The sequence below is a fragment of the Pieris brassicae genome, chromosome 6 (genome assembly GCF_905147105.1).
Source record: "Pieris brassicae chromosome 6, ilPieBrab1.1, whole genome shotgun sequence".
NCBI classification, from domain to species: domain Eukaryota; kingdom Metazoa; phylum Arthropoda; class Insecta; order Lepidoptera; family Pieridae; genus Pieris; species Pieris brassicae.
Window position 1 is genome coordinate 2,440,394 of NC_059670.1, and position 16,046 is coordinate 2,456,439.

A 16,046-nucleotide genomic window follows, 5' to 3' on the forward strand; every position below is an offset into this window, starting at 1 on the left:
TTACCCTTACAATTAATATAATAATAAAAAAAAAATTAAATACAGTCAAAATCTTTTATAACGGAAGGCACTACTCATATTTAGTACTAAAAAGCAATAGTCGTAACAGCCGATGACATTGTTATTAAGTACCTAATAATGTTACCCGCTGGGACCTTTGATTTTGGTCAATATAACCGGTGTTGTTCTAAACGATGTCGTCGTTAACGTTTTTGACTGAAGTTACTTTTATTCTTTACGCCATGTGTATTATCAATAAATAAATTTCCATAGTCAAATATCCAACACTGTTTTTGTTTAATTAAAAATATATAAAAACATTGAGATACCGCTCTCCATCAAGCGAGAAAGTGTTCTTAAAAACTGTGTTACAGTTTTCACCAGTTAAAGAAATCTTGACCCAGCTGAAGTACCACGATGACACTTGGGGACCACTCAAACGAATGCAAAAATATTTTTATACCAAAGGCGAGAAATATAACATTGAGGCCGCCCCGACATTAAATCTTACAAATGTGTTGAAAATAAATAATGACTGGTTGTCTTCCACATTATAAATGCGCAAGTGGTACGCTCCATCTTTTGTTGCTATAGTCAAAATCGATGCCGTTTTCATTAACGTATTACTTAATCGAAATAATTAGTTATTTGAAAAAAAAACATTATTTTACATTCAGTTCAGATTTCTGCATTAATCATTATGATTGGCAAATTTAATATTATGACACTATTTGGTGGTATGTACTACAAAATATAAACTATTTTAAAACAAATGGTGACTTTCACCATTATAATACTCGAAAAAGACCTAATTCAAGCGACTAACTAGTTTAGACGACTAACCAGACTTCAGAAGATAAACCACTCCATATATGGAAATTGTATTCGTTTTTACAACAAAGTCCCAAGCGAAATTGGATAAATATCACTGAATAAATTCAAAACTCTCGTTAAACGTAAATTATTCAATAAAGCTTTTTATCAATTTGACGAATATTTAAATGATCCAAATCTTTGGGATTGATTTGCTCAACAAAGACTCAAAACGTGGCGATTAAAAAGAGTGGCGGAGAGTTTCTTGCCAGTTCTTCTTGCCCGCTCTACGCCCTTGACTTGGAAACTGGTAGTAAATGTAAAGTTATAACTAATAATTATTTTCTGACGTCCATAAATGTACTTGTTTACCTATATGAATAAAGTTTTTTTGAGTTTGACTTGAATTTTATTGTATTTGGAGACTGTTTCGGACACGAGTCATCGAATTTTGGGTCTAAGATGGCCAACGATTTTCTTCGTCACCATACGATCAAGCCATCATAGAAACTCAGTTCATAAAACACAGGCTTTGCTCGATCATTGTCACGGTTAAATGCGCACTTAACCAGGCTATAGAATAATATTTAAAACATCAACACTGGCTTGACCATTAGCCAGCTTTGAACCTTTATTTAATTTGAATTGTAAATTAAGTAATTAAACATGTTAACCGACTACGTTTTGAGTTAATTACGAATTAAGTGAGAATAAATTATACATGTCTAATTTTTATTATTTGTTGAATTATCATGGTTTTGGGCAGATTTTTTATTTACAATAGAATGAAACATATGCCTCGCGGTTTGATTCCTGGTTGGCCACAATATAACATTAGCTTTGTGGTATACCTAAGAAAATATGTAAAGTACTTTGCAGTGTCTGGACACCACTGTACCTTATAAGAAGGCGTAAAGTTGAAAGTCCCCAAACTAAATTAGTGTCGGATATTGGTAGGTATGAGAATTGAAAAAGTATACATTACTATATACATAATATGCATGTTTCAATTGTTGTGACCGATGAGTAATTAATAATATTAAAATATTACTCATAGAACTTCATCAGATCAGTAGAAATAAGTTTATTTTACTACAAATATATGATTTTGAAATACTTTGTCAAATGCAAACCTCATGGAAGCACAAAACCAAATTTCTCTTCATAGTATACCACAGTATTTTGATATATATTAGTTTTATGATCTAAACAGATCTAATATAATTTATTCACTAACTATGAGTTAATGGTGGAACCGTTTAATTTTTTAAACTCATATTAAGATGAAAAAAAAGCTTTTATAATACGACTTGCGAGTATACTGGTAATAAATAACAAAAATTTTCATAAAATATTTTTTCTACGAATATTGAATTATATGTCACAAAAATAGATTTTATTATCTTTCATTACTATAATTATTATCGTTACACGTTTATAAAACGAGGCCAGTCCACTTATGCGTTATTAATTCAAGTTGAACTCTGATCTTTAATAGTACAGGCAACCTCTGGAGTATATTTTGTATATTGAGACCTTAGGGATTTTAAAAGTAATATTTTTGCCGGATGGTGATTTTGTATGTTGCATCAGCTGCGAAATTCTTCTAAAATTAAAAGACAAGAAAATCAAGGATTTCTCCTATATCTTCTTTTGTCTATAAATATAATATAATTAGTATATGGGGGTGGAGGCATTTCTATTGGAGGCAACAACATTAGCAACTTCCGATATGCAGATGAAACAACGTTATTTGCCTCCTCGGAACGGAAAATGACGGTTCTGTTTACCAGAGTGCAAACAAATTTAAATGTCCAATATTTCTACTACTAGGATAAAGACAAAAGTCATTACTTTTGAATTAGTGGACGAATTTGTGTACTTGGGAAAGCAAACTGACCAGAATATGGCAGAACAGAAACGTGTCGAATACTACAAGCAACAGGCTCGTCAGAACATATAACATAATACTTGGCGATTAAAAAGAGTGGCGGAGAGTTTGTTGCCAGTTTTTCTCTTCCGATCTACGCCCTTGATTTGAGAACTGGCAGTAAATGTAAAATTAGAAGCATTTAATGTATATTTCTTTTTTATTGACGTTCATCAATGTACATTGTGTTACCTATATGATTAAGCGATTTTTGACTTTGACTCTTCTGTTTGACGTAACAGTTAGTGCTTTTCAAGACGACCTTCTGTGATGAAGACTATAAAGAAGAAAATCATTTAATTACATTATTTTATTACTTCATATATATACCTCTAAGTTTAAAACTTAGAGGTATATTAATGAAGCACGCTTATTCTGTTAAGCCACTGTCACTGTTGCATACCAAACTAACCTTACTTTTACTTAATCGCAAAACAAAACTAGAACAATATTCTTATTCCATCTCATTGTTATAGGAATTCTATTAAAACTTCCGATGGAGTCGTTATCACGAAAAGGACCGCAAAACTAACATTATGCCTGTTTCTACTTCGCGTAATGGGGTAAGTTGGCTATTATACTATTAGTAATATTTTTGGAAATCTCTTTATGTGAAGAATTTTCGTAAGACTAGTGTAGAAGATTTTTTAACACTAATATTATCAAGGGGAAAGGTTTATAGTTTTGTGTTCATATTTTTGTTATGAGCGACAATGAGCGTATGAGTGTATACTAAATTTTACATTGAGAAATTAATAAAAACCAAAAATTATTACACAAGCACAGAGCATGTTTTGTACTTAATAAATAACTAAAAAATACTTATTAATGAAAAAATCTGATGATGCAAACAACAGTAAGCAAAATAAAAATACTAGGAATAGAAGAGCAATAAATTACGACTGTTCTACGAAATGAAATGGTAAAAAGAAAAATTAATAAATATATGTTTGTTACGGATGAAATCAAAAATAACTGGACCGAATATAAAAAATCATCTATAGATATAGATTTTCTTATTCAGATATTGTGTTATTCATTAAGATTATTTTATTTATTTATTTACACTTCGTTACACTACAAAATAAAATAAAAATTGAACATAATTAAATCATTTTAATGTCTTTTAATTAACAAATCATACTATTCATACTATATACAATTAAATTATCAGTGAAACAATAACTGTCCCATACCCCGTGCTCCAGTCTCGTGTGCTACGCATACTTGTCACATTAATAGTAAAAAACACTTGCTTATACCAGGCGTAGGACATATTTATTTAAATATCTCTTAAATAGATAAGGTGCAAATTTTATGAATTGATTTTCCACTTTATTCACTTAAGAGTATATACTTATTCAATAAAGTCCATACCAATACCTAAATCAAGTAATTATCTGGCGTAACAAATGCATGAATACATTACGCGACACATGCCAGTGACGTTAAATCCTTCGTCAGTCTGTTCATAGCCCGGAATTATTACACGCAAATCTGACGAATATTCAACGTCAAACTTATAAGGAAGTATGTTTTTATTATGTGAGACTCTTGTCGTAATCACTTATATCATATGACTCTTGTCATAAACACTTGTCAATACAGAATTAATTATATGAAGGGTTTTTAATTTATAATATATATTGCAAAGGAAATGCATTGTTTATATATTATATAAAAAAATCCAAGACATTGGTTCTTATACAATGTTCCTTAAATATATTAGAATAACAAAATTACGTAAACAAAAACCAGTGTTTAACGGTGTTTGAATTAAACATTGCACAAAGTTTAATTTAAAAGTGTTCTGAGTTTTTCCTCTTTCCGGGTAAAAGGAAAGTTTCGCTAACTCAAGACTTAAAAAACTGTTGCAGATGTTCGATGGTAGAGAATAGCTTTATAAACGAAGCTACTGAATAAACTTAAAATACACGTCAGCGGGATTAAAACGTTCAGTTCATTTGTTAAAATAAATCAATAGTGCACTGCTTCCGGTGTCAGTATCTGTTTTTTAGATAGATTTTTATTGGTAAGGTAATTGCCATCACACACACTAACCGTGCTTTAACGACTTGGTCCGGGGCTCAGATGTTTATATATGCCGTGCCAGCAAGTACGTGATAATTCTTTTTGGGTTAAAAACCCTCCTTTGTTTCTCGTACGAGCAACTATTAAATGCATACATAGACAGTAGAAAGTTCGTTAGTTTTGCATTCATCTACGACCTACGACTTCTGGTAAAAGCCGCACGGTGAAGCCTAACACTGCTTCATTGATGCCTTACGCTGTCGATTTTTAGCTAGGAACAGGAGTTTTAGCTAGGATTACTTGATATTATTATGTGACCAAATAACGTTGTTTTTTGTCACTGACTTTTAATTTTGTATGGGAACGGTAGATTTCATTTGATAATATTACAGACGTATAAAACATTCAGCGTACGAATTTTATAAATGAATTTACAATTTAATTTAACTAACCAAGCAAAAAATCACATGAGGGTAAATTAGGTTGTCACTTCACCTTGCTTACCCATACACACACGTTTTTATAGAGAACAGGAGGCTCATCTGATATTAAATGTTACCGTGGACACTTTCAATGCCAGAGGGCTCGCGAGGGCGTATAGAACATTTAGATCCACATAGCTAGTCGATCTTATTATGACACGGTTTCTATGGTGTTCCCACTAATATTTTATCTCGATACTCCTTCATCAAGTTTTTAAATGTAAAAAAATTAATGGAACACGTTGTAAAGACTTATAAACTGTTGCTAAGCAATCAGAAAATTCTTAGCCCAGAATCCATCTCATGTACCACTTTCATTGCAAATATAGGATTTATTATTGTCTAAAGGAAATATTCTGCGTTGCGAGCTATGTCCTGGATATCAAAGTTCTACCGATTACCTCTTCATAAATTACTTTATCAAAAACTGTTAAAAAATGTCTGATTCAAAATTAAAACCTTTTGTAAAATAATAATAATATTCCACACATTCCTTCTATTCCGTATTTCGTAATAGTCTCGAGTTTCGAATTCGCAGGATTGTGGACGTGTTTCAAAGTGGCTGCGATCGCAAAAAGTTAATTTGATTGAGGTCGAGGGGAGATTGGAGTGACTGCGATGATTTAAAGTTATTCTTTAATAAGTGATAAACTTGATTTGATGACATTAATTGATAAAGAGCTTTTTGTGTCGAAAATAAAGTAGGGAAAACAATTGAAAATCGTTTTTTTATTAATAAAAACCACTGCCAACTAAAGAGAAAATCAGATCTGGTACCCCAATGAATTCATTTCCCACGCTAACGCATTCCGTATCATTGATTTTTTTATATTCTAAATAGTGTTTTAGAACAAACTGACTGTTATAAAATTATGATAGTTTTTTCTTTAATTGTTGATATCCGGACTAAACCGGTCCCTAAATATAAACTTTCTATATTAAAACTGTGATACTATGTACTTAACTTTACTCGTATAACGTAAATAAGTTTATACCGTGACTAAGGTTGCAAAACAAAAGACGAAATCGCATTTCGTTTAATTAGTCAAAAGAAAAATGAATTGTGATCATTCTATTCAATTGTACTAGATGGTAATAACCAATTATACCTAAATTTATATTGTATTGTCAAAAGGTAAAAATTAAATTTAAAAGTTTTTACATAGTAAATTAACTTTAATAAAAAAAAATTAAACTATCGCCCTTTATTATAAGAGTATAAAGTGCTTTCAATTCACGCATGAATACTTTTTTTCATTACTGGTATAGAATTGAAATTAATATTTAATTTTTTGTTGTGACTGGCCCTTTACGAATTGTAGCTGATTATTAAACGGCTCTAGGATAAGATTTAGAATCAATACGTAGTGCAAAGTATGACTTCTGTATCAGTATTCTGTATTAGTCAAAGCATTGTAGTAATAATTAGCGCTATGTTTTGGTTCCTTAGATTGTAATTTTGAAAACATATTAAAAAATAAAGCGTTTCTTATCAACATAAAACGTATAGTACCCACGTAAACTAAGTTTTTAAAAGTAACGTCGAATTATTTGCCGTAAATGTATGTGATATTAAATTCAAAATTCGAACAGGTCAATTTTGCTACGACGTAGCAAAGCGTAGCATTACATTTCTTTAAATATGACATCATTATATGCATGAAAACTGGAAATGTCATGCGACATATTTGACCTGATATGACTTTCTGAAGATAGAGTAAGCTATTGTATAGTCTTACGTCGTACTGAGTTAAATTTTAACAGCCTTCCTCTATATAATCCTTTCTTAAAGACCCTTACTATTACTTACATAATATTCGCAAATATACTTTTCAACTTTGAAATGATTTCAATAACAATTTGAAATGATTTTCTTTAAAAATTTGTTTCAAACTTATCAAAGTCGTTTGCTTATAATTGTAAATTTTAAGAAGAGCTTATGAATAAGGTAACTCAACTATAGTCCATATAAAGTGTAGCCTACACATTTTGTTTTGTAAGATTTCAGCACTTACCTTCAAGTTAAATTTATATTGCTGTTAGTAATTGTGTATTTGTATGGAATATATCTAATGTTCTTAAAAGACAGATTGCAACTAGGTCGGCCATTACCGAAAACATGTATCTTTAAATTTCCAAACAGTTTAAACACTACTCTCTTTAATAAACATTTTACTCAGGGCCTATCGGATCCCTTTAAACATAAAAAAGGAACTTGCCAAATAGTCCAGGCGTCTTCAACTGAACAGAAAGTGTATGTCAACAAAAAATAGATAAAAACCCTTCTTATTTTCAAGTTATAGCTTTTTAAAGAACAAAACAACATGAACAACTGGCTTCAAATACCTGTCAAAATTTATATTATATATTTCGTATGAGCGTTGATATAAAGCCAACTGATTTTGATTTAAACTAACGTTACCTATCTTAAATTTATACTTAGTAAATTAAAGAAAAATAATACGAAATATTTTCGAAATTTAGCTTCGCTTGAAAATTTGGTATTGCCATCATACTCGTTTTCCTCAAATATTCAATACCACATCTTATACACAAGTCAAAGTACACCTTAATTAGTATTTCAGCCAAGTACTTCAAACTCGAAAAATCGAAATCAAAATACTACTATGCAATATGAATATTCGTAAAATACACTTTATAATTAAAACGATAATCATCTGTAAACCACCTCGCTGTTTATTATTTACTGTTGATCGCGTGTCGAGTAGCACGAAATCTTTATTATATTATTATAAATCGATTGTTGGTATTATATTTTTCGTTCCTATGCGGCTATAATTTGAAAGCATTCATGTAAAATTTGTTGTATTAGACATAATGAATCGATGAGTATGTAGATAATTCACTGTGTAATCAAATTTTCTCTCAATCAAATTGGCGAGCGCTAAAGCTTTCGCCAAAATTGTTTTGAGTGTCCCGTTTGCCTTATGTATTTTTTTTCACGAAATATTTATTCAATTCTATAAAATAGGGCTAAATATTAATGATTGAATAATGAATATTTTATTTTCCAGAATTGTACACGTTAAATTTTGGGTATATAAATTACATACGGAGTTTCAATTATCATATCTTTTCACTGAAAGATGTGAACCTCATAGCACAAAAAGAAACACATTAAAATAATGTGCACTAGCTAAAGTTACTCCCTATAAAACATCGTTCAATCCATAAAATTTATAAAAGTTATTGTTAATCTCAACTTTTGAATACACAAAATCACTGACCTGTAAATTAACTCTTTTACTAAAGCGTCACATACACTAGAAATCTGAAACGATCACTTATGTCTTGAGTTTTATCACTATACACTTCATTTCACACACGATCGAGAGACGGACACTGACCATCACATGCTCCCTCGTCGACTATCAACGTTAAACTGAGGCAGCGATCCCATTTTAAGTCATTCCAAAGTAAATTCTCGGCACTCTTCGGAAAAGCTCGGCTTCGCATATTCTGAAGTTTCACAACTGAAGGCTTTCAGCTGAAAAATTGAATCTGGAAGAGAAATTTTTCGTAAATGGTGATGCAGTATTGAAATAGTTGAATTTTATATAGATTATGACTGCAAAATAAATCGGCTAATAGCACCTAGCGCTTTTCTAGTTTTAGAGAAGAGTTTTAGTTTAGTTACCTATATGCATTTTAATTTATTATTTAAAAAGGCACCAAAAACTTACTGCCTGTAGAATTATTTTTAATATAATATATTAAAATATTTTATAATAAAATTTCATCCAAATCACCTTGTTGGCTGGAAGTCTTTCACGTCTTCAGTCATTTTTCTTAAGCGAACTATGGAATCATTTCCTTTAGCGGTCTTTCCTGGGAGATACTACCTCCAATTGTTTAGAAAGTGACCATATTCTCATCTCAAAAGCCACCAAAGTACCTACTTCCATGTAGGTACTTTGGCGGCTTTTGAAAGACATAAAACTTACAGTATTACAGGTGTAATACATAGCTAATGACCGTCTAGTATTGAGAAAAACATATACAGGATTATAGTAAGCATGTAATATTTTTAGAACGTATATAACAAAACGTTCATTTAATGCGATGTTTGTTACCATGGTTACGATGTTTTAACATATAAAATAATGGTAACAGATACTTCTTCTTTGTATCCGGTACACTCTTGACAGAACGGTCGTGATCGCTATGTAGTAGTGGTGATAAAAGTGGCAGATGTGATGCGCTTCACGATGTTTCGCCATAGTTGCCTATTAGAGGTCATCCTGCTACACTCATTGAGTGTACCTAACCGATACTACTAACCACATTTATAACAAGAGACTATCTATAATACGATGTTTGTTACCATGGTTACGATGTTTTAACATATAAAATATTGGTAACAGATACTACTAACCACGTTTATAACAACAGACTATCTGTACAACTACACCGTTATGCGTAGATCTGTAGGATAACGTTATGATTTAAATTTGTTTCATATTTAAAAATAATCCATCTTTGAAAACGTTCCTTTTTTAAAGCAAGCAATACTTTTCAGAGTGTATTATTAACAGCACCCATTATCTACAGCGCATGGTCATTGGAAACAAATGTAAGACTACAACAGATCTTAAGAGCGGTCAAGAGCTGTGCCCTGCAATTTGTTGGACGTATCTTAAAGGTCTTTAAAATATACGATTTATACGAACTTATAATTTAAAATTATTTTGTTGAGAAAATATCGGTGTATAAACAATGTTATAATTACGCTTTCATGCCTTTCGAATTATGACGAAACGAATGAGAGATTTATACAATGATTAATAAGGCAAGATACATTTTTGAAATATGTATTTTTTTTATTTTAGTTATGGGCGTATTAATTCTATTTCTTACTTTCTAGATTATATTTTTAGATATAAATCTCTGTCCCAAATTGGTAAATAAAGTAAGATCTAACATATGTGATAACAAAGTGTGTTTACTTTGTGATTGGTGAGCTTTAAAGAAATATAACATTTAATTGTACCTAATTTCAAGAAATTATTTATTTATTGAAATAATTTATCCCTTAGGCGCGGCGGCGGCGGAATCTCAAAGTTCTTGAAATTTATGTACTATATACAGCCCCCTTTAATATGGATAATCAATATTCTAATTTATTGATCTAACTGAAATTCATGTTAACATAAAATTGTAATAAAAAATATAATATTTCCGTAACTCTACAGCCACAATTTGGACCAAAAACTAGAATATAGAAGAAGAAGAAGAAAGAGAATATAATTAAATTTGTGTTTAAAATATATACTTTGAACACAATTCATTAATTAAAACTAGTACTCCCAATATATGTAAACATTTATTTTTATGGTGAACGTGTTAACCAAAGACCTGGAGCCTTGCTTATAGGAACTACCCGTGGTGGTTTTACTGGGTATTGCTCACCTCTCTTGTAAACCATATAGGAACAATATCAGTTTTATTACTTTTTAAGTAATTTCCAATATTTCATTATATTAAAGTTATACTATGCGTTATTAAGTAATACAATAGAAGAGTATAGTCGCATTCTATACCTAAGATAATTAAGTACCAACAAAGAAAGCAAAACATGAGTTTATAGAGAAACTAGTTGCCTACTTTTGTCAACTAGGTCATAGGAAATGTGAGCAAGGCTTAAAAGGTTAAAAAGGCTATGTACTTGGAGTAATTACCGCGATACTTAATACGTGATACCTTAAAAGCGTTTTACATAATTATGACATTTTAAAAGATTTTCTTGACTTATATAAAGGTACATACTGAGTAGCTTTTCAAAGGAGACTTAATTATAAACTACTTTTACAATATCAATAGAGACCTAAAAACAAAAAGTATGAAAAATTTGTGTAGATTAATTTCCGGTTCTAATTTATTCATTATATATATTAATCAACGTCCTAGGATGTTAAGTGTACCATAGCCCTTAATTTCTGAATAAAACTTAATCAGAACTTATACGTGAAACTTTATCTTATATTCTTATCTTTATCGCTATACATGCCTAAAGTAATAAATAAAATAAAAAAAATGTAGGCTTTTTTTCTTTCTAAAATGTTATTCCTATTCTAGCGAATATCATTCTAGTCCTACAATTGTAGCTAGTTATATTTCATATTATTCATATCAATTATATAATTTTTATGAAATAATTTGAACTATTTTGGGTTAGTCGTTGGCCTAAAAAATCTAACTCGTTCTCGGTTGTATCTTAAATCGTACGCGGTAAAAAGATTCAAAGATCAAATTGTCTTGCTTTAATACCCATGACATTTGTTACCGGGTGCACGCCACAAATAATGTGTGCAACATAAATTCAATTCTTCCTTGATTCGTTAGACCCAGCTTAGGTAAAGTGATATTGATAGGGGTCGACTTTCAATATAATCAAGACACATACAGTCTTTTGGAGGCCGATAATTAAAATAAAAGCTATTATACATTTTCTATTGTTTATATAAATGTTACAATTGAGAGTTTAATAACGTATTATACTATATCAAAGTTTTATTAATACATTAATACAATAAAATAATGGATATAATCATAAAATATTACAGTAAAAACGTAAAGCTACTTCTTTAAATTATTATTAGATCCAAACTTCTTGATACAACGGGCCTAGTAAGAATATTAAAACGTAGTATTGTCTTTTGTTAACATACATTTTACACATTTAAAGAAAACACGTTTTTTTTAATATTGAAACGTACCATTTGGATTAGTGAATTAGTATTAGTGTGTGTTAGTCTTAAGTGCTAAACAGGTAAGTGAAAAAAGAATACAAGAACAGAGTGATTTCATTTCTGAATGTTAAATATTCTTATTAATAATGTACTAAGAGGTTTAGACTGTAATAACTTATTAGTCTTAGTTAAGGCTCGATCGTAATGTCCAATAATATCTCAGACATTATAAACATCCTCCTATTAAAATTTTAAATAATTTTATCGTCGTATATTTATTTTATATAGGTTATGTAACTAGTCAGTATATGTAGCTTGCAATCTATTTTAATAGCATCTATGATAGGACAAATCAAATGCCAACTTTATTAATGAAGTTGCTGCCCAAAATTTAACCCAAAATCCCAATCGTAGTAGGTACGAGTAGTTAAAAAAAATGTATTTTGGTTCCATCTATATCATAATAGTATTTCGTTATTAATACTGGCTGTTATATTCTATATTTTTAACCACTGACAAATGACATACATCAATGCCATTCAAATTGAAGGGTTACAACTCAATATATTAAATCAATTTTTATCTCGTGAAATTGAATTTCGGCGAAATGAGTGAAAACAAAGCGGTGTCGGAAAAAGAGCTTTTGGACGCGATAAAAAATCTTTTGAGAAAAGGCGGTCACCTGAATAAATTTCAAGCAGAGGTAACTTTGAATAAAATGAAATAATTAATCATGTTGGACAGCATAAAAGCTCGAAAAAAATTATTTTTCAATTTTCCATAATGGTTCAAGACAGACACACAATGGACCGTTTTTGATAATTTATTCTACATTTGTGTAATTATTAGAAAAAACATCTCAATGATATACAATTCTTATACTATTATGCTATGGTTCAATGATTGAAATGAAACTTTTGTGTTGTGCAGCACAAGCAGTAAAAAGTGAAACGCTAATAATCCTTCAATGCTAATAGTATATATATAGCTAATATATAAAAATATTACAAAACTTATAATAGATACTATATTATGAATCGATATTTTTTATATTATTATTAGTAAATGTAATATCCATTACGTTTATATTGGGATTGGTCCAGGACCTTCCTTTAGGTCGGAGGAAGCGTATTGTCCTTCCTCCACATTACTATGGGACACACAACACTCACTTTTATGGCGCAGCATAAGGATACGTCCGAAGTTCGTTTTCCAGTGAAAAAATATTTTTTCGAACTAAAGTTGGCACATATGTGCATCTGCAATGAAACAGACTCAGAAGTATTTATTTTTATTGATATTTTAGATAAAAATTAGAGCTTAGTAATAACATTTGTGTATATAAATGTATTTTAGAAAAATCATCAACTTGATTAACTTTATTTTAGATGAGAGCCAAAGTAACCGAAATCCTTCAGAATAGACAAGTAGCTCTCAACCCCAATTATAAAAACACGGGCGCGCCAAAACTATCAGATGAAGTGTTGCTTATCAACGAATTGATTCGAGAATATCTCGAATGGAATGGATACTTATATACCGCATCTGTTATGAGTTCAGAGGCTGGAATGTCGCCTGTGAAGCGTCCTCGAAGAGAGTTATGTGCGGAAGTAGGGGTCAAGGATGATGAGAAATCGTCAACGTTACCCTTACTATCAAATATCATAGCGGCATATACTGAGAGAATCAAACGGAAAATCAATAGGATGAAAAAAGTTACGCAATAGTTGCGTTATTACAATTGTTTACGAAAAAATTCTATTCTTTTGATATACCTGAATGCGAATTAAAATATATGGCTATATTTCTGTGACTATAATTATTGACACTATAACTCTGTTTACTATATGAACCTTTTACTTATTCTCACCCCAATTTGTACGACAAGTATCCTTTTCTTTCGTTAAACATCGTAAGGAAACCGGCTTGCCTTAGACCCAAAAGTCGACGGCGTGCGTCAGGCACAGAAGGCTGATCACCTACTTGCCTATTAGATTAACAAATGATCATGAAACAGATAGAGACATTTGAGATCCAGACCCAATAAGTTTGTAGAGCCATAGATTTTTTTTTTATTTTATCAACTGATAATATCTTTGATACTGATAAGATCGTACTAATTCCTAAAACCGGCAACTTGCTTGGGTTGCAAGTTCTAGTTCTTCCATGTCCGTGTGTGGTTATGTCACTTTCATATGAGCATATGAATTAAAATGCATTGTATTTCGGTAAATATTATATTTATTTTCAATGATATCTTGATAAAAGAGGTTATAAAATTATAACTGATTAGGTAATGTAGTTTATATATAATTGTAACAAGAGGATGATCTGGTACCGTGATCGTATACATTCTCTTTAGAATGTAAATACACAGCGGGCATGTTAGTACAGCTGTCGATTTCCGTACTTGCCTATAACTTTGGTTCTTAGTCGCTAAACCAATATTATTTTAAATTGTATTATTTTTATTTACACAAAGAATACTTAGTTACAATGTGACGTAGATTGTGCTATTATATACCTATTATCACGTACTTATATATTATATAAATTAAATATAATAAATAGAGTAATAGTAGTATCTTATCTAATTTAATACATTTTTCTTTTTCTCACAGTAGTTGCCTGGAAGAGATCGCTCGAAAGCGATACGGATTTCATTTAATTCTGTTCAATTTAACTACATACCACTTCATTGCATCACAATATAACATAAATATTACGTAAATTGCCATTTAATTTAACCTTTCATACCAAAACCAATCATATCGTAATGTAAATATTATGGTATATCTAAGCCAGTATGATTGTTTCTAAGAAACTATGTTTGATTATGTCTTTGGCGTAATAAATAATAGGTTCACTAAATGTATTAAATACGTGTATTAAAATCGCAATATATCGTATCGTATATGTAGGGTTAGGCTTAGATGTAAAACGTATTACATTATTTGATAGTTCCTAAGTTACTTCGTTATTAAAATTACATTAACGTATATAGATGCATGTACTTCGATGATTACAACATAAAAGAGCTGGCTTGTAGTTATCACGTAACGTCATGTTATGTAAATATAAAACTCTTGTTTATAGCCGCTAAATAAGGTATACGTACATCGTATATGTCAAACTCGTAATCCATTACGCATTACATATATCACCCTATACGAATTGGTATTGTGTGGGTGTAATTATTCAAACGCGTGTTTACGTCCTCCCAAATCTGTCATTCTATGTGTGTACGTGGCTTACTTGAGATACTGGTACACTTTCTGTATATCTGATGTACTGAGATAGGTTTTAGGATTTCTTTAGCCATGACGTGTCCTCCTTTATAATAATAATAATAATTTATAGCAAGAATATGGTACAATAGTAAATTCGCATATTCTGCCATACAATGGCGCGCAAATATGTCTTTAAAGAAGTTTTACATTTTACATTATTAATCATTTATATTTAATTCTTCACAGGACATTCTTTGATGGTTGTGTTTCGGTGAATTTTAAAATACCCGTCTGAAACTACGATAATAAATTTATATGATGGTTTAATAATGAAAAACATACGATAAATAAAGATATATTAAGTGTGAAAGAAATCATTCTTAATTTTTTCTGTTACATAAATTTAAACTCTGATTTATTGTTGCATAGTTCTCAAGGTGCCTTTATTCTTTTTGGCCGGTCTTATTTCTTTACCTACACATACATATATGTAGCCTTTTTGTAATTGTAATAAAAAACACTATCAGAGCAGTGTTGGCCTAGTGGCTTCAGCGTGCGACATTCATTCCTGAATTCGTAGATTCAAACCACGGTTCTGCACCAATGGACTTTCTTTCTATATGCGAATTAATATTCGCTCGAACGGTAAAAACGGGCTTGCCTTAAACCCATAAATTCGACGGCACAGAAGGCTCACCTACTTGCCTATTAGATTAACCAATAATCATGAAACAGGTACAGAAAGCTGAGGCCAGATCTAAGAAGGTTGTAGCGCCATTGATTTATTTATTTTAATAAAAAGCACTGTATAAGAATTTTCAGTTTAATAAGCTTGGCAAGTGTAAGTTCA

The 16,046-nt window shown here is 30.6% G+C and overlaps 2 protein-coding genes across 2 annotated transcripts in view; one reads left to right on the top strand and one right to left on the bottom strand.

Moving 5' to 3' along the window:
• The window catches only part of LOC123710941 (acid sphingomyelinase-like phosphodiesterase 3a), a 42,688-nt gene extending 34,047 nt beyond the window's left edge, over nucleotides 1–8,641 (bottom strand). The window contains exon 1 of the mRNA XM_045663282.1: nucleotides 8,505–8,641. The gene's annotated coding sequence lies outside the window, so the exon portion shown is untranslated. The remainder of the gene's footprint in view (nucleotides 1–8,504) is intronic.
• A 3,881-nt stretch (nucleotides 8,642–12,522) lies between these two features.
• On the top strand, nucleotides 12,523–13,797 carry LOC123711143 (centrosomal protein 20). The gene is made up of 2 exons (XM_045663571.1): nucleotides 12,523–12,669; nucleotides 13,355–13,797. Exons 1-2 carry the CDS (start codon nucleotides 12,574–12,576, stop codon nucleotides 13,691–13,693), a joined length of 435 nt encoding a protein of 144 aa, XP_045519527.1. The 5' UTR covers nucleotides 12,523–12,573; the 3' UTR covers nucleotides 13,694–13,797.
• Nucleotides 13,798–16,046: the final 2,249 nt, after the last annotated feature.

What these genes read in the sequence shown, in the direction of transcription:
- LOC123711143 (XM_045663571.1), top strand. Translation starts at nt 12,574, where the DNA reads ATGAGTGAAAACAAAGCGGTGTCGGAAAAAGAGCTTTTGGACGCGATA. An exon ending in TGAATAAATTTCAAGCAGAG is followed by an intron (nt 12,670 to 13,354) that starts GTAACTTTGAAT and finishes ACTTTATTTTAG; the next exon opens with ATGAGAGCCAAAGTAACCGA.